Here is a 19,718-nt window from a genome sequence, read left to right as displayed (position 1 = left end):
CAGTATTCTTGTTCTTTGAAAAGAAAAACGAGAAAAGCAGAAAGGCTATAAAGTGGTGTATGTACAACCTACTTCAACAAAAACAGCAGAGCGTCTTGGAAACAGTTTACTGTAAACGTGGAGGAAAAAAAGAGCAATAAACAAAAGTAAATTGATATCGAAGCAAGCCAAATGGAGATAAAAAATCCTGAGGTTTGGCTTAAAAGAAAAAACAAAGAGACTATGATTAACAAGCTCTGATTTTTATATATTTTAAAAAATCTTTTTCTTAAAATAGTTTGCTACAGTTTTAGACTAAACATGCAAGACATACAACTAAGTGCAACTGAGTGAAATGTTATATCATTTATTTTCTCATACCCTATAAGGTTTGAACTGAGGTATGCGTACTAACAGTTTCTCATGCTGTATTTCTTCAGTAATGCCGAGCTACACATGCGGTGAGTGGTCTCGTTTGCCTGCTCGAGAATGACAATTAACCAATCAGAGACAGCCATCCACCGAGCTTCAATCGCTTCCCACCGACCCACAGCTGCCTGGATGTTCGATTCCACTTTTATTGTTAAAAAACGCTTGGATAAATTTACACATATTATTCACTACCATAAAAGTACCTTGTACCCAGCTTATTGGTTGACAGGAGTGTTTTTTAATATAAAAAAGTAATAAGTTGACAGACACTAAATCACAATCATAGAGCATTGCCAGGGATAACAAAGGACATCGGGAATCCTGTTGTGGATTTACAAGGTAAGTGGCATACAATCGTTTTCAAAGAATAAAATGGCAACATAAAAAAAGGCATGAGAACAAATCGAGCTATCATTGTGTGGTCCAGTCTGAAGTTCAGTTCACATTGTGTTATGCAAATGCTTTCCCCTTTCTGGATTTAAATATCGTGTGACGACAGTGAATACAGTTCTAAACTCTTTCATCCGTGTCCTCCTCCTTTATAGCCATCATTTCACGATAGAACACTCCCTTTATTCCTTTTCATTGGCCCAAAGACAACATTGATTTGATTTGGTCATGTGTTGGTCTCCATCTCTCCTATTTTGGTCACAGGCAAAGACAAACAGCTGCCCGTCGCACAACCCCTTTGGCTTTTTTCACCGATTCACCATAAGCCCGAAACAGTTTGAAACATTTCATAACTTTTGCGCTCAGCCGGTGCGGGGAACACTACACATATTTGGCCTTTTTTTGTTTAGCTATTGCATGAAACACAGAATAATATGTAGTATCTTGTATCTTTGGTAGTCACAGATAAGAGACAAAATAGCGACTTGTAAAAACAAAAGACAAACGATGGAAGTAATAAATAAGAACAAAGAAAGTGGTTGCGGTTCTTAAAAAAACCCCAGACAAAGCCCTAATCTAAACTCTTTCTAATCTCTGCGCAGTCCCAACATCAAGCTGGCAGCAGCTTTCAATTCCGACTTGCTTCCCGGGTTCGACTCGCCTGGAACAACCAGCTGGAAACAAGCGTTTCCAAAGTGATGAAGTGGATGTCAAAGTGGGCTGCCCCAGTGCTGTAATGCTCAGTGGTCATAGCTATAACGTCAGCCTTGGTTTATAATCCCTTTAACCTTTTATCTCATGTGTAATTAATAATCTGTAATAACAGAGAGGATGAACCAGTCATTGACGTGGTAAAACAGACACTCAAACTACAAGGAATGCAGTCGTCCAGATAGTTTGTGAAATTACAAAAGGGAAAAATACGGCAACAGCAACGTTTAAAAATCACAATTAGCTTCCTGTCTAACAATGCTCTCTCTGCTTTGACATTTGTATTTTATAATATAGATGCTTTTGATTTGCGATTCGGTTGACGCTTACGTGCATCACCACGAAAGGGGATTTTTGAAAGTATAATTTCATAACGATAAACGTGATTTCTCTGTCATTTATTCCATGGGCAAATTAAACTTCATTGGTGCGTGGAGAGGGAGCCTTCATTACGAGTAGTGCATTTGCAGAGGGACGTTGTGTGTGTGTGTGTGTGTGGCCATCCGAAACACTAGGAACAAATGACAGAAAAATACTACATGGTAATGCAACATTCCGTTTCGATTTTTAAGGAAAGCAAGAGGAAAAATAGCACGAGGAAAGAAGCCTTACACATTCATCCAGTGCTAAGCACACCATAAACTCCACATTATTATTCATGAGGTCTGATCAGTTACCAAAAACAAGCAAACCCAACAAAAAAGATATATAGCGAACAGCACAGAGTAATGAGAGGACACTACGCTTAAATTATTTGCCCAGGAACCCTCAAATCACCAGACAGACATCTTCCAGCTGTGACGGAAGCAAACTTAAAGGGACAGTTCGTCCGCAAATGAAATTTTGGTCGATACTTGCTCAGCCTACCAGTTTTTTGTGCCGATTCACCAAAAAGAAACGAACTGGCCAAGGGTGGACGTCAGGATTTTTCAGTTGCAAGTGACTTCAGAAGACTCCAGTCCCCATTCACTTTCATTAAATGGAAAGTAAATACATTATTAAAAATGTTGTGTTTCACAAAACAACAACAAGAGTGTGATGACAGAATTTTCATTTTTGGGTGAACTATCCCTTTAAGACGGCAGAGACAAAGTCACATCCGTACACGCACAACGTGTGAGTGGCACGCTCCGAGCACTAATGATTTGTGTGTGTGTGTGTGTGTGTGCTTTGCAGTTCTGATCAGTGTTTATTTGACTCAGAGGGCGATGAGCCAGTCTTTCTCAGCTGTGTTTTAATGTCCGCTCTGGTCTCAGATGCCAAAAGGAAGTAGAAGCAGGCCCCCAGTACCAAACGTCTCTTCGTCAAGTGACGAGTAGAAATTTACACATGTCTTTCAACCGAAAAGTAGAAACAAATCAAAAATACTTCCAAACGGAATAGATTTTTCTTATCACGTATTTCGTATTTAATGGCACTAAGAGTAACATTTGAATAGCTGTCAACAGGAGTACTGTGAATCCAGTCTTGGGCTTGCTAGATCTGGAGTGGTCTCGCAGGTAGTTTGGCCTCGTCGGCAGAGGACCTGGGTGAAACCAGGCTTACAGCATGTCGTCGTTCACGTGGTCGTCATCGTAATCTCTGTGGTGGTCAAAGTCTGGACTGTGATTGGCTGTCGTCACGAGGGAAAGGGGGCCTTCGTGTTCATCTGGGTCCAGTGGCTCTTCTTTAACGCTGATATGATGCCTGAATAAAATAAGAAAACGATCACTTTTTTTTTTGACACCAATGTACCAGAGCATCCATCCTCAGCCACAAACAATATCAATCTACTAGGCCTCGGCATCGCTAAATACATTTGAGATCTTGTGACTGGGTCATCATTATACTTTCATTTGCAAAATGTACAAATATGCAGTTTTATATACGATGAGGCTGTATATGTGTACAAAAACATGCATGTTATACAAATATTTCTATAAATAAAACTGCTCTTGGCTGAATAACACAACAATTAATGGGTCTGTAGGACATATAAACATCTGAGGTTGAAAAACAATGTTTTGCATCATCCTTTTTTTATCTATTCAAGATAAACATGTTCTTTGTCACCCACATCTTTTTCCTTTAAGTAAATGGAAAAAACAAATAAAACTTTTTTTCCCGCAAACCTATATTATGTTGAATTGCTTGAAAGTGGGATACAGTAAACATCTGTCAAGTATTTTGACATTAATTTCAATGGCTACATTGTTTTAAAAAACTAAATGTCTACTAACCCCATGAACACAAACTAAATAAAAAAAATCTGAAATTATTTAATTTAGATAATAATTTAAATATTTTATTATAGAATGATAAAATATAATAAAACAAATTATTTTTATATTATTTAAATACAACTCTTTTTTTGGTCACATTATACTATTTATTGATTATATTTAATTATAATGCAGTGAAGACTATGATAATAAATGAACACTTCAAGGCTACATGTCCCTTTCTATATTTCTTTGGTTATATCAACATTAACCTTCATAAATAAAGGTGAATTTGGTAGCATACTTGTTTTTAATGTGCTAGCAAAAACTGTTAAAATCTAAATTTGTAATACTTGTATTACTAGTATTGACACAGGTATCAATTGACTACTGTGAGGGGAAAAAAAATTACACAATCTACGATTGTATCACCGGCCTAATTTTTCCAATCCAAGTATCCAAGCTGTCTGTCTTTATAATACAAGTCTGTACAATGAAACTGCACTTCAGACAACTCCACTTCCAGCACCGGGATACCTGCCGGCTTTATTTTCCACAGCTGGCCTGCCGACAGGGTTTTCACTTTGAATTGATAAATGAGGGAGATTAACAACGCGCGACGTGGTGACGAGAGAATGGACCACAGCGAGCGGTGGTGGGCGAATGAGCGGACGGGCCGTCACGTTCCCGGTGGCGTCGGATCAGTGGCGCTCGGTGCGCTACACTTCTCTCTCGTTAACATGCACAACCTGTGAGGCGGGTCCCCGGAGGACGACCCCGTGCGAGGGTCCGTCATTAATCAACTTCAAGCGTGCAAAAAACCCTCGCAACACGGTGACCAGACAACGGCGCGTACGCTTTAAATACACACCAAATTAATGCAACTCCTAACTGAAGTGTCAATAAGGGAAAGAAAAGCGGCAGCGGGGAGGCGTGCGAGACGAGAGGGAAAGAGGCGTAATGACGGGGCCCAGCACAAGCGGCTGTGATAAGAAACAGGGCCCTTACAAGAATAATAACGCTGTCAGTTGTAAACAAGGCAAAACATGAACCCCCGGCCCACAGTCTGGGCACAGGATTGTCCGCAGAGATGAGATCTGCCAAATTTCTCATTACGGGAACACGGTAGGAATACAGCGCCAATGAGCGCTGACGCTAACAGGGAAGAAAAAGAAAAGGATGAAAGGGGGAACAGAAATGAATACAAGGATAAACATTACGAGCACATGTGGCAAAGCCTTTTAACAAATTATTCTTATGTGGCAAACTGTACCGTTTCAGATTAACCACAAGTGATTTTCAGTTCCAAATGATCTGAAGATGTCGAGCTTTTCTCTTATGCGCAAACATGCAGATGATTGTTAAGAAAGCATGCTAATGAGTTATGGTATTTGCGCCCGCATAAGAAAATTCTCAATATTATCAGTTTCAGATCAAAGCACGTCCCTTGGCCTCCAGTTCTCAATCTCTTGCTGGAGGGCAAACATGGAATTGTTATTAATATGCAAGTGAGCTGCATTCGGTTTTGTAATTGGGAATGAACAGTCTGATTGTAGTAGCCCTATATGTGACCCGTTCAGTAAAACTGGACTATAATAAAATGATTTCAAAATAATAAAGCGAGAATATGGTGGTTACATCATCGCGGAAAGGTTTTACCATACAAGCCTTGTATCATGACGGATAAAACAACATACTTGGACTGACAATACCACCTAATGATTTTGATGGTTAACATTTAATTATCCGAACAAATAGAATTTGAGTGTACTGGGGATGTCATTTAAAGGGTTTTAATATTTTTTGTAAAGACTTCATTTGCATTGATAAAAAAAGCAACATTTTATTGGATCCAAAAAAGAAGCCTTTACAAAAACATGACTACCTCAAAGTGAGTAACCGTCATGTTTAAAATGATTACCGTCCCGCGGTATATTGTTATACTGATAGCAAAAAAATATTTTTCACACAAAAAATTGAAGGGCATAATTTTTATACTCTTCTTCGCTACACAAACTATCACAATATAGTTGTGTTGTGACCCAGATATCGATATTGTAAATTCTTCTTTTTTACTCTCATATAGCTCATGTTTGGGCAATACCCGCGGATGCCTGGAGAGATGAGAGGCAGGGAGCCTTAGAGCAAACAACCTCCATCCTGTTTCTCTATATCCTGCTGATTGGGCAGACCTGAAGCTATGTTACCTGCCATTAGCACTTCTCCAACCCACATCTTCGCGACTTCATTATCCTGCCATTTCTTTAAAAAACATTTTGCTGATATTTCACAGACTGCAACAAATCACCACTTTATCCTCCGACATCTGGAAACCATGTCGTCTGTGGCGTATTATTTTAAGCTTCAAACAACGCGGCCGTCCCTCCCGTACAACAAGTGTACGGGGAGCTGTGGTTTCCAACCCCGACCGCAGCTCAGCTACATGGAAATCTTAGAGCTTTCCGTCGGGGCTAATTACGACCCCCCCTGACCCCCCTCTCGCCGCTTTACTCTTGGACGTTTGTGGACGTGCTGCGAGTCCTGTTTGGGTGCAGCAAAGACGGCGGCTCTGTCATCTTCTATTCAAGACTTTTGTAAATATTTAAACAAAACGGAGGCAATAATTAGGGAGGAACTCGGCACTCGTAATAAAAGCTAGTTTATAAACTTCTTGAAATAACAGCGAAAGACACTATTTTCTTTACGAGCTCGCCACGCACAGAAGCCTTCTAAAGGTGGGGCTTCCTTTTCAAGACCGTGTCCGTCCCAAGCACAATTCACAGTTCGTACTTCCTCTGTTAACTGTAATTTCTGTATAATTTTACGAATGGCTAAACATCCAAACCGCGTGTCTGAAGGCTATTTGAAACCCTTAGTGACCTGGTGAAAAGAATCGTGCGAGCGTCATCTTGCATGCGCGCAACTCCCTTATCTTGGTGATGCACACGCACTCTTTCAGATTATGAAGGTGGGATGCGAGCCACTCACATAGCTGGCAGGGGCGAGCGTCCAGGGCTGCTGTCACTACCGTTGCTGTTCCCGTGGTCCATGGCCCCATTCATTTCCTCTCTGATGGCGCTGGCAAGCGAGTGAAGAGTGGGACTTCCGATGGAAGCGGTAGTGTATAGAGGTATGTTGTTCTCTGCCATTGAAGCCTAAAACGGACATCAAGAATAGAAAAGAGGTGAGACCCATTTGTACGAACACCATGGAGATGTGCGTCAAATGTGTCTTTACATGGAAAGATACTCATGCATATCCCCAAAAAATAGCATTTGTACATTCAAGTCCTCTTGCTATAGTATTTGAACATTCTCAGTCTGCCACTGAGGATTGTGGGACGTGTAGTTTTTTCATAGGGATATGTAGTATAAGCCATATTTGAACAAAAATATAAAATATATATAACCAAATACATAACTTAACATTCACAGTTTCCTCTGCTACGTTTTTTTTTATTTGGCACACCTCCAAACTTGTTTTTAATTATTACCGTCATGACATAAAAGCAGTAAACAGACAAAAATCATATCAAGAATATAAAAAATGAATATGAATAATTCATTATCATATGGATAACACAGTGTAACAAATTTTTGTTACGCCTGACCTTTTTTGTACAATTCTGTGGTGCCAATGATCGGGGTAATATTTATTTTCATGTAGCATCAATGTTTTAGTGTATATTTAGCTCATAAATTTTGAGCTTATATCATTAATTACGATATATAGGTATTTAGCAAATAAACAAAAACTGTAAACATTTTCACATATTTTAGTGATTGTTATTTTCCAATTGTCACTGTCAGAAAAGTCTAGAAATTTCGGTAGCACAGGGAAGGTGGGATGAAGAGATGATGGGTGGCTATGTCTGGAACTTGGTTCGTGAGGACAGTATTAGTCATAAAAGACAAAAACGATCAAATGTACATTTCTGAAGTTTTGAAAGACTCATTTTTAGTAACTGTTATGTTAAACTGTTGTTTTGAGCTCAGTGTTATGCCAGTACCCTGTAATTTCTGCGTTTTTTTGTGAGTACCGTTGATGGTAAAAAAAATTGTTTTCGTATTCAGCATGTTAAACTTCATAGAGAAACATAAGATTTAAATTAAAGCGAAACTTAAAAAAAAAAGTTGTTACATTGTGTAATAAGACAGAGGCAATGTTTACCTGGAAGGCTGCAGAAAGGGCGGGACCATATCCCAAAGTGGTATGGATGTTCTTAACGAGAGCTGGAGTTCTGAAGAGATTAAAATATAAACACATTCAGCACCATCTGAAGACATAGTTCCCTATTTACTTTAGCTAAGCTTACAGTTAATGATTTGAGAGAGTATAAATCACTCAACATAAAGGCTACACTTTGTATAACACCAGTGTGGGTCTACTGGATAGATTGATTTTACACTGAAGTCTGTATTTAGAGGACGATCCGATTTCCAATGAAACCCAATAGCAAAATCAATACAGCACTAAACTATCAAAAGCTCTTTAACATCACAGCTCTGTTCCAAAACCTAGTGAGCTGCCTATGTAGAAGGCTTTAATAGCCATTGTACATGATGCTGCCTTATAGGTAGACTAAATTCTATAAAAGCTTTACTTACACCGAAAAGCCAATCCCAGAATACATTGCAACAAATTCAGTGCTAAAACTATAGTTCAGTTTAGTTTAATGTTAATTATAAATACAAAAAAGCAATGGTAAAACAAACAGTAGGTCTTTATTTATGTTTCTGCCTAAGGGAGCTAACAAAGTTTTGGACCAGAGCTTATAAATGGAAAGTTGTCCCATACACGAATCTGAATCACACATCAAAATACATCACGACACTCAAATATTAGAATAGCAAAAGCATAAGACATGAGAAGGCTACATGCAGGATGAGCGAGCACATGAAGGCAAAGCATGCAGGGTCATGACGGGAGGGGGCGAGGCAGAGGGCGGTGCTTACTGTACAAGAAGCTCGTCAAAGCTTTCGTCCGCAGCATGCTTCCTGGGGCGACCTCGCTGTATGTGACGGCCGCGTTTAAACTCTTCATCGTCTACGGTCCAAAAGGACCCAAAGTCATCCTCGACTCTGACAAAGCATTTATGGAGGGACAGATTGGTGCGCACAGCACCCTGAAAATGGGGAGGTTGCGGCAAGCAGACAGACACGGATGCAGCAACCACAGACAGACAGACAGACAGACAGACAGATATATGAAATGGATGTATGAATAAGCACAAGCAACTGGGAGGTTACGGTGCACACATAGCCAGCACATAGCTCATAAAAGGCCACGCACGCTAAAGCTAGCAGGGGAGCAATGGGCGGCACATAGACAATGACATGGAGCCAATCAATCAACACCAAGAGACACAGGATTGGTCAGCCAGGCTATGCGGGGGTGGGGCTGGGACACCTACCCACTGATCTTTTGTGGCCTTCTCTTTTGGAACTCTAGTTCGTCGACGGTCCATACCGCCCCTTTAACGTTCTCTACCCGCACAAAACACTTGTGAAGACTAAGGTTATGCCGCACTGCGTTCTGCAGTTGGTGTGAGAGAAAGAGAAAAAGCTATGAGTGCAAAAGGAAGTGTGCTACAATAGGTCTTAAAATAAATAAAGCATCATTTTCTATTGCACAATCATTTAAGTTAGGAATCAACCTAAAATAAAAATGTATTCACCCTCGTTTCAAAACTTCAAAATTTTCATTATCCAATAAAAAATACGACGAAAAATCGCTTAAAAAATCTAGATACCCAAGAAAAACGACATAAAATAAAGCAAAAGATTTAATAAGCTTTTAAAAATAAAATTGTATTTTTTTTATTATTTATAAATAAATTAAATATTTTTGTATAATTTATAATTATAAAAATTGTGTATGAATATTTCTTAAATAAATATTTACATAAATTTTATGATTAAAATATAATAATAATAATTATTCAAATAGAAATAATTTTCAGCAAAAAACACAAAAACAAAACAATATACATTTAAACAGGTTCAATTTGAACAGAAACTTGACTAAATACAACAATCTTACTGGTTTTTTCATTACTTTTGCATTACAATTTTCACATTTTTAAATACAAAGGAAGCACTGATCATTAGCGCAGCAACTTAAACTGCAAAAACAAAATTCCAGAATTGCTAAACAGTCTCTTTGGCATTTATGACTTCTGTTCTGTAGCTGAAAAATAAGGGAAAGAGACGCAACATGTTTGACGCCTTATAATGTCTTATAATTTACCCATTCATGGGGCCATTTGTACGATACGCGCTTGATATTTAGTAAATAAAGCTTTCATTGATTGATGGAGGCATGTGTGTTTGTTGACACTGTCATGCTTTATCGTTACGCTGCGGCAGAAGTCACAGATAGTTCATCATTTTCTGCCTCGCTTCAGAAATGGAAACTGAAAACGCTCGAGTTAAATGCCAATACTCAACAGCTTCTGCCAGGGGAAAACATCCTACTCAAATGACCAGATTTCCCTTTAAACTGCTGAAATTCATCCAGAGAAAACCTAAAAACACTCGCAAAACAAATCCAAATGAAAAGGGGATCTCTTCCAGAAAGATCATTTTGTTCAATAAATTCTAGTTGGGGAAAACATACGCTTTCTCGAGGTAATTTGAACTTGATGGCTAAATCACATGACACAAAATGGTACTTAGCAATCTTTACATGATTCATGATGTTTGTATTTCTGAGGGCTGGTGGTGTTTGGAGTAATTCACATATTTTTAAAATCTAAAACGAGAAGTGTGCCCAAGATTCGAACTCTGAAAAAATACATTTCCTTATATTATATTTATATTGAATTATTTTTTCACACACTTAGCACATAGGTTGAGGGACTAAAAGAATAAACAGGGTGTGTTTCAAGCGTGTGTGGTCCAGTAAGAGAGGTTCGCGCTGAATTCTGAGGGTGGTTTTTCACTCGCCAGGAGTGATTAGGAGATCAAATGTCTCGCAATAAACCTTCTCAAAATGAAGTCTATGGTTTATAGTTGCATTCGGTTTAAGAATCAGTTTTGAAACACTGGTAATTATTCAACCGAATACCGAGGATATTCCAACATAACAAAAAATCATAATAATTGAAGTGAGAGATCACCTTCCACGTCGCTGCGTTGCGTCTGAAATACGCAAACATTCGCGTGAACCAATTGTAGATCTCGTTTAGTGTTAGCTGTTTATCTGGTGTCTCTAGTATTGCCTGGAACAAAACACACACACACACACACACACAAATGCTGATAAGCAAACAGCTACATTCTGTTTCCGTCCAAACCTCAAGCAAAACAAAGTGTTATGTCAAGTTAAACATGATCTGAGGGTACATGGAAAACAGCTCCACCATTTTCCGTTCTCGGATGGGAGCTGCTTTGTTTACTGAACGCTTCCTTATGCAAATGTGCCAATTTGAGTGCATCCTTTTCCGCTAAACGACCAGAACAAGAAAAAAACGATTTTATAGAACCAGATTATAAAGCGGCAATTATCCCGGGCCCAGATTAATGCCCTGTGATCACAGATTACTGGTTCAGTCCTAATAATTGACTGGGCATCTCAAAAACACCCCGTTCCTACTGTTGTGTGAAATGAATTCCGTAATAATCACATTGGCTGTAATGCTTAATCAAAAGCAATTGTTATATACGGGCTTTTTTTGTCCCCTCGATGAACAGCGAGTGCTTTCCTGCTCATTTGCTGGTGGTTAATCTTGTGCTCTGCTGCTAAATTACATCGGAAATTTAACAGCGATGATGTTGGGGTGCGTCGAGATTTTCATAAAAGAAGCAGTTTGTGTTAAAGATGAACATTTATATCACAGTTGAGTGTAAAATACATGTAAAATCTAAAGTCTGGTTGCTAGATTACTTTGCTCTAGGCGTATAAATATGTTGCGTGTAATCTTACCTGTCGTATTAACGAAGCATACGTGAAAGGAGGTCGTACTTCAGCGTTCATATAGAACTCTTTGTTCTGGACAATATCTGTTTTGAGAATGCCAATAAGAAATGTTTCACGTAAATACAGAGATCCGTTTAAATGTCACATACAGTCATAATAAATAATGTACTGAATGAATAAAACTTCATATTACATTTACAGTTATGCATTTGGCAGACGCTTTTATCCAAAGTGACTTACATTGCAATGTACTATACATTAGTATACATGGGATCGAACCCATGACCTTGGCGTTGCTGAGCCACAGGAAAGCAAATAAATTATGCAAAAAGTTACTTGTAAATGCATACTGTCAATATTTGCTTAGATTAATATGATAGTATTAAATCCTTTTTTGTTAAGTTTTTTAAATTTTTGTAATTAAATCAATAGAACAGCGTAGAAGTGCTGTCAAGATGGGTAATAATGCAGGCCAAAACATGTTACCCAAAATAGTAAATAAAAGCAAAATTTCATAGAAAAAGGCTGATATAAAACTGCCCTATTACACCAAATGGCTATAGATGCAAAAAAAATAATCAAAGATGACGTATCCTTACCCGGAGAAATTGGCATGTTGTACTTGTCCGAGTAGCGTCGGCGCATGGGTCCCACATTGTGCAGGTTGGTGGGGGTGATAACGGAGTGGGTTTGGGAGAGCGGTGTAAGGGGCGCTGTCGGGGTGGTGGGCGTCTGGGGTAGGCTGAGGGGCGGAGAGGCTGAGGGAGCCGTCTTGGACAGGGTAACGTTGGAAACCAGGTTCAGCTAAAAGACACAGAGCAAACACAAAGCAGACGGTTATTACTCCCCACAGATGCCTGCCGATGCTAATTGTTAACACACCCTCCAATCAATCTCGGTCCCACAGTGAAGCACTGGTGGTTTTCTGGTTTATAAATATTTGTAAACACCACGCTTTTTTCTCCCTCCATCGTAATGGGGTACATCCCTCCGTTCGCCTCTCTGTTTGGTCTGTTGGCGCCTTCCCAGAATCCAATGTTTCTTGCTATTGGGCGGCGGTAGCAGACTTGTTGGCTGAAGGAACAAGTTTCTCACCAACCCCTAAGAGGCTCCTAATAAGCCACAGACAGAAAGAGGCCAATCTAGACTAATTACAGGCTCAAATTGCATTGTAAGGACCCTAATTAGTGAATACTTATAGAGGTGATGCCACAATTACACGTCACTTCTGAATGACCCTCGTCGGCACGATGGCTCTGCCGTAAGACGGTTCTTCTAGAGAAATAGTTTCCTCCTTCCTCATCAAGTGGCAAGGGGTGGGGGCTAGTAATAAAGTCTATAAGGCAAACTAATTAACCAGTGCCCTCTGAAATGACCAGTCCTGCACCCAGCAGCTGTATCGAGTCGTCAGTGTCGAATTTACTTTTCTATTGGAGTGGAAAATGCTGACCTGATGCTCTGGCTATTCATTTGTAGGTGATGTAGGGGGAAGCTAATGACACGTATTGCTCAAGCAAACTGTTCCAGATGTTAATTTGCCAAAGAAGGCAACGTTACAGAATTAAACACGACTTACAGACGGACAAACACACACACAGGCATGGACAAAAAGACAAACGCAGAATGCACGAAGAAGTGGCTTGCGCAGCGTGCCGAATACGCTTAGAGATTGCGCCGGCAAATTAATGAAATGTCAAGGCTGTCAATTGCTTTGTAGGTATCAGATGTCTAATTTTGCACTATAATGGCACCGCTGACAGAGCAGACAACGGCGAAGCGAGTGAAAACCAACAGACAATGTTTAACATCTAACCCCCCATCACGCGGATACGTCGCAGGCCGCGCAATTACCGCGCACCATATTAACGGTCATTACCATAGAGATGCTTCATTTGATGGACAGGTACATAATAAAGAAATTTGGGGGCTGACAGAAGCTTCATCCTTGACATGGTATTGTCTTCATGCCTATCTAACCTTTTCGGGGGGGTTTTGTTGGTTAATTGGTTTCTCTGTGTGAAATTCATATTACAGAAGGATTGAGGTCCTGGATGCTGATTGGTCAATACAGACATAGTAATAACATTTCCTAACAGTTATGATGCAAAATGACTATGACTATTGTAATTTGCCTTAATGCCAAAATAGCACTTAAGAATCTACGTAACAAAATAAAGTTTCAATAAAAATATGTTTTCATTTTTTTATGTATACATGAAGTAAGAGTGACTTTATTTTTAGACTTCTCGACATGCTTAACTGTATTATGGTATTAACACAAGGCCAAACGAACACACACAAAAATGGAAAAAGTGCAAAAAAGGGGTCTCCGTTTGGCCAAAGGTTTTGCACAGTATGCATTTATGCTTTCTGTGTGCATCAGCGAGCTTTGTTATCCATATTCCAGAGGCACAACCAGCCAGCAGCCTCCACAATAGGCCAGACAGGCTGGTAATGGTCCTCCTTTTGTTTCTCGTACCATTTGGGTGCTCCCCAGCACGCCCGCAAAATGACACTTCAGACAGAAAATAATTAAATGGTAATTGGTGATCTAATTATACTGGCTTTGACTTGCCGAGCTGCGGTGGAAAAAAGCAGAAGACAAGCTGCTAACAAAAGCTAAACAAACAGCGAACAAAATCTGCTGTTTAATTATGGACAATGTAAAGGTCAAATTACTGAAGAGAACACTTGGCAAGACCCTCGCTCTTAAACACAAGCACGTGAATGCACAAACACATGCACAAAACAACATGAGAAATTTTTTTTTGAACATATAAACTTTGTTTTGAGAATGAAAAAAGAATGTTTTGAGGTCGAGATTGAGATAATCGTAAACGGCTATACAACTAAATACACACAGAACAAAAACTAATGTATCAAAATAAATGACAGTTTTAACACTTCTCACAATGTTAAGCAAAACATTTTACAGTAAATGTGGTATATCGATACATCTCGGCAAGACTTCAGTGAGGTCTGCGACGCCTTAAAAATTATTCATTAAAACATGCACCTTTTTCCAAATAAATTATTTCCCAGGCAACAAAACATACCCCTGTGGAAGGACAAATATAGTCTCTGAGGCTGAAACCCAACGGGAGAGGTAGCAGCCCACCAATGCTATCAGCGTCTCAAACTGCTTTTCATCCACAAACGTCGCCTTGTCAGACCGTCCGTACGAACACTAATCCAAACAATCAGTGTGTGTGACAGAAGCAAAGCTCCAGTGAATGAACTATTGTCAGCCGCTGTCTAAGGACTCCGACTCAGGGCCTCCAAACACCGCGGGACCCCTGAACAGCAAATAAATGATAAGCGTGTTCAGGAAACTAAACACAAGTGTGCGAGTGGCAAATTGCCAAATTGGAAAAACACCACAAAAACTATACTTTTTACCCAATCTATTGTAACTAAATTTAAGCTAAATCTTTAGTCACAAACAACTGACCCTGTCTTTGAAATCCAGGCTAAAGTCTTATAATCTTTTTATGAGATAATGAGCATCAAAGTTTGATTTCAGCCATTAATTCACTACGATTTCAATCTTTGACATGACTTTACTCAACATTCAAGATATCAATGTTATATTTTCACAGAATGTTCTTTTCGTTATATAGGATAATTTTACGCAGAAAACAGTAAATCACAAAACATGACTTCAGCTGGGTTTTCACAGACGGGGTCTCAAGTAATCAATGGGAAATCAAACAAAATTATTCTAAAAACTTTATACACTATTTAATATAAGAATACAGCATTAACTGTAAAGTTGTTGTGGAAATTACAGCTATCGTGGTACATTTTGGTAAAGGTAATACAACCCACAGAGGCCTATTTCCATGAATAATTGCAGAATAATTTGGCTGAAGCTCTGAGCAAAAACGCTTTTCACAGACATGAACACTTTGTGCTTTAGGTGACAGATGTTCATAAGTTGTTACTGTCGAAAATGCTGGAAATTCTCACAAATGTAGGACATGTGAGAAACTGTGCAATGACATTCACATACTTGCATTACACACTTGGACATTTACATCCCTAAGAAAGAACATATATTTAGTTTAGTCATAATAATTTAAGGACATATTATCATCTCCAAAAAATATGGTTATCAAATATCTGTTTGTGTTGACATTTTGCATCTAGCTTAATTGACTGTGGTCACCACAAAAGTCCTTATCACAAAATTTAAGTTCATACTTTTAAAACTATTGTGTCAGCCTTGCATTCTCCACTACTAGTTTATCCAAAGATACAACAATGAACCCTCACAAGATCTCTCTCCTTTCCAAGGGATTGTGTGCAACATTACATAATCCAGGCACATGTGGCATACTACTTTCAATATATAAACATATATTATCTCACAAACTATTTAGGATGGATAATGTGCAAACTGGGACATTGAGATAGACGGGAAGGATTGAGTATATATAGAGAGAGAAATGACAGAAGCGCTACTCACTGGCTGTGGGGTGGGTTTGGGCTCTGTAGACTTCACATGCAGATGTGTCATCATGGCTTGGAGACGCTCTTTGTCTTTTGTTAACTTTAATGAGGAAATAGAAGGAAAAACAAAAAAAGAAAAATGATTAAGACATTCTTGCATTTTCATTTGAAATGATGTCAATGGAGAAACAAACAGCCTTCTAACTGAGGCTAATCCACAACATTTACCCTTTTATTACAGATGCTTATTTACCAAAAACATGCCCTTGAACTTTAGCCATAATACCCGTGACACACTCCATTTAAAACTGCTTTTAACAAAAGAACAAACAAGCCCTCACACACCTGAACATCAGAGGACCATGATCTTTTCCTCAACTCTTTGTCTCTCTCTCCCCGCTTTACCGCATTAAAGAACCAAACAAACTCCACTTTAAAGTTTAAAGACTTTATTGGCATCGTGACAAGCTTTACATAAAAGGCTAATTTTATTTGTAGCGTTGAGCATTTGAATAGGGTATAAATGGCAGATGAACGTGCGGATTAAGAGCTGAATCATTCCGCTTTGATGCCTGGACTGAATTTTCCCAGCATGCCGAGTATTCGAGGTGCTGTGCATTAATCATTACTCTTCTTACACTCTTCTGAGGCTTTACTTGTATTTATATTTTGTATAACATATATTCATCTTTTGTATCTGTTCAGGTCAAGAAGGACAGGGAATTATGCGAAGAGGAAGAAACTGGGTTTGAACTGAAATGGCCCATATGAGCATCACAGCTCCAGAACGTGCAAACGCTCCCCTACCAAACTGTCTCCCTTTCCCTCATAAAAACAAAATCCAAAGAGTATTTATTATGAAAAATGTGTATTTCCAGGCAATACAACGCAGCCAACAACATTAGCTGATCAATTCATTGAAAAGGCTCTAGAAAACCTCTCCCCATGGTTACTGCCTGGCTTTTTCACAAAGTGTTTTATTGTGGTGCCAAATAGTTAAAAGTCATAAACGACTTTAAAACCCAGTAAAATTGGAAATGTAATTATCTTGTGGAGTTAGCCTCGGGGCACTCCATATATCTTTGCCTGGCTGTCATGCGTACATAACACATTTTTAATGACTGGTTACTCACAAATGTACAAAATAATTTCATTTTTATCCCTCCCTCCTCTATCTCTCAGCTACTTGTAACGAGCGAGGAAGAGAGAGAGATAGTACGAGAAGTGACGAAGAAGCCTGAATAAGAGATGAACGAGGAATGATGAGAAATTAGATGTTACCTGCAGTTCCAGCTGCTGAACTACTTGCATCTGTACCCGACACTGCGCCGTGCTCCTGTCATCCAGAGCATGTTCATTATTCAGGTGTCTACAGAGAGAGAGAAAGGGGGAGGGAGGGAGAGAGAGAGAGAGAGAGAGAGAGAGAGAGAGAGAGAGAGAGAGAGAGAGAGAGAGAGAGAGAGAGAGAGAGATTGGACCGCCAAGGATAGCCGAACATCTCTCGCTTGTTGTGGGGCCTGCACCCTCTAAAGCGAGAGAGAGAGAGAGAGAGAGAGAGAGAGAGAGAGAGAGAGAGAGAGAGAGAGAGAGAGAGAGAGAGAGAGCGAGAGAGAGAGAGAGAGAGAGAGAGAGAGAAGCTCTCATTTTAGCATCGTATTTTATAGCCGTCTATTAAACATTTGATAAAACTTTCATGGTAAAATATTGAATTACATTATCTGCACATTCTGCAGGGCACTCGATTATTTCTCCATATTGGAAAAGTGAAAATGGCCCGAGATACATGCGTGCTAAAATGACAAAGTAAATAAAGCCGTGTCCACACATCCAAAATATCGAATTCCCCAAACACAAATGAAGAGTGCTCTAACAAGATCGCTGCATTACTGGAAATAGAAGCACTCATGCATAATGGATGAAGTGGCGGTATGTATGCAAACCTAAAGAAAGTAAGATGAACAGATGGGAGAAGTGCTTTGGCAAACTCAGGTAAAAAATAAGGTATTATAAATCGTCCGATGTGCTTTCAAAATGAAATTCTTTCTTATTTTTGGTGGCTTCTCCAGATGAAGGGAACTCGGGACGGAAAGCCAAAGGACAACAAGGAGAAAAGAGATCGAATATGTCATAAACTTGAATTATGAATATAATTATGCGTGATTATTTTACACCGCCAAGATCGCTCCCTTTTTTCTCCCCCGCACGTTTATAACTAATCTAAATAAGTAGCTGGGCCTCGGCAAAGCAGGCCAAGCTTTCCTTTTTTATACCTCTTTTGCTGTGATTTATATAAAATGGTGGAGATAAGGCTCACGAGTGAAGGAAATATGATTGGAGGATTTTTATCAGCGCTCGCATGAATTATGGCTGGAAAATGCTTATGCAGGGGCATTTCATTAATCATTTAATCATAATCCGTGCAGGATGTTTGAACTGATTTCACAAATACCCTTTCATTTCGCTACTTCATTATGCCCGCTAATGGATCCAATATATTATATATATCATAAATTATATCGCATCTTCTCTGACCCTGTAGGTCGCTGTCACCAGGAATGGAACGGAAAGGAGGAATAGCGTTTTCGGCATGAATGTACGGTGACCGTCTCCCGCCGCAAATCAAAGTCGTACCCGTACCTGAGCGGGGCCAGAGACAAGAGGAGCCAGAAGTGATGTTGATGGCCTAATAAATTCAACCGAATGGCGTGACATGACGGCAGTCGCGACATTAATAAGAATAAAGACAACATACGAGTGCAGTACAGACACATTTGGCGCAAACAGGACATTGACAACGTGGGATGTGGAGCACTCGAGCTTGAAAGGGAAATGATCTAAACATACGTGGAAACGCAGTCTGTTTTTCTTCAGTGACCATATAAATATCTTTTTTTTTATGTTGACACGGCGTGAATGACTATTTTAAGATACTCAGAATTAATAGTTTCATAATAATAACAAGGATTAACGTGGTGACAATAAATCTGCACCTTGTTTAAAACACCAACGTGTTTGTTTTGAGTTTCAACATTAATCAACAAAAAACAACTTGTGTTTGATGTCAGCAAAGGTTGAAAGGGATCATGTAAACATTTCAAAACAACCTTTCACATGCGCAAAAGATAAAATAGCCAGGTCTTAAGGACGTCTAGGCCGATGCCGCGCATTCACAACGAATGCGGCTGGACGTGACGTGCTTTGGAATTCGTGGTTCACGCCACCCTGCGACCTCCCGCTTTTCATCCTTTATTACGGTGGACGTTTCTTTTTTCTCCTCTCCTCCTTTCCGTCTAATGACATGTAGAGTCACAGTGCATAATTAATAGGAAATGAAATATTCAAATGGCCCTTAATGCAGCCTCTCAGAGGAGCGTCTGGACAGGACGAGGGAATGGCAGAATTGACGTCGGGAAAGACTATGAGCGTTGGCATGTGTCACTTTTTGGACTTCAAACGAAGGCTTTTTTTAAAAGCTTTCTGGCAGGATGACAGCACCTAATGTAAATGGCCACAATAAAACAAGTTAAATAGACATTAGTTAAACAGTCAGCATTTTACACGACATAGAGGCTAGCCGTCCTTTAGTCTGGTTTTAATGATGCAGTACGAGGATTGTGCCTTGGAGGCCTTTCT

At 39.4% G+C, this 19,718-nt stretch overlaps 1 protein-coding gene across 7 annotated transcripts in view; it reads right to left on the bottom strand.

The window, feature by feature from the left end:
• Nucleotides 1-633: 633 nt before the first annotated feature.
• Nucleotides 634-19,718, bottom strand: part of foxp1b (forkhead box P1b) — a 163,098-nt gene continuing 144,013 nt past the window's right edge. For all 7 annotated transcript variants that reach the window (XM_057337521.1, XM_057337516.1, XM_057337517.1 and 4 more), the window contains 9 exons: nt 17,367-17,454; nt 16,102-16,185; nt 12,233-12,437; nt 11,640-11,716; nt 10,834-10,935; nt 9,127-9,248; nt 7,884-7,953; nt 6,702-6,868; nt 634-3,198 (listed from right to left, as the gene is read on the bottom strand). In XM_057337521.1, the coding sequence (XP_057193504.1) occupies nt 3,054-3,198; nt 6,702-6,868; nt 7,884-7,953; nt 9,127-9,248; nt 10,834-10,935; nt 11,640-11,716; nt 12,233-12,437; nt 16,102-16,185; nt 17,367-17,454 (1,060 nt within the window). In that variant the 3' untranslated portion in view covers nt 634-3,053. The remainder of the gene's footprint in view (nt 3,199-6,701; nt 6,869-7,883; nt 7,954-9,126; nt 9,249-10,833; nt 10,936-11,639; nt 11,717-12,232; nt 12,438-16,101; nt 16,186-17,366; nt 17,455-19,718) is intronic.

The sequence above is a fragment of the Triplophysa rosa genome, linkage group LG7 (genome assembly GCF_024868665.1).
Source record: "Triplophysa rosa linkage group LG7, Trosa_1v2, whole genome shotgun sequence".
Taxonomy (NCBI): Eukaryota; Metazoa; Chordata; class Actinopteri; order Cypriniformes; family Nemacheilidae; genus Triplophysa; species Triplophysa rosa.
This window is presented reverse-complemented; position numbering and strand designations above follow the sequence as displayed.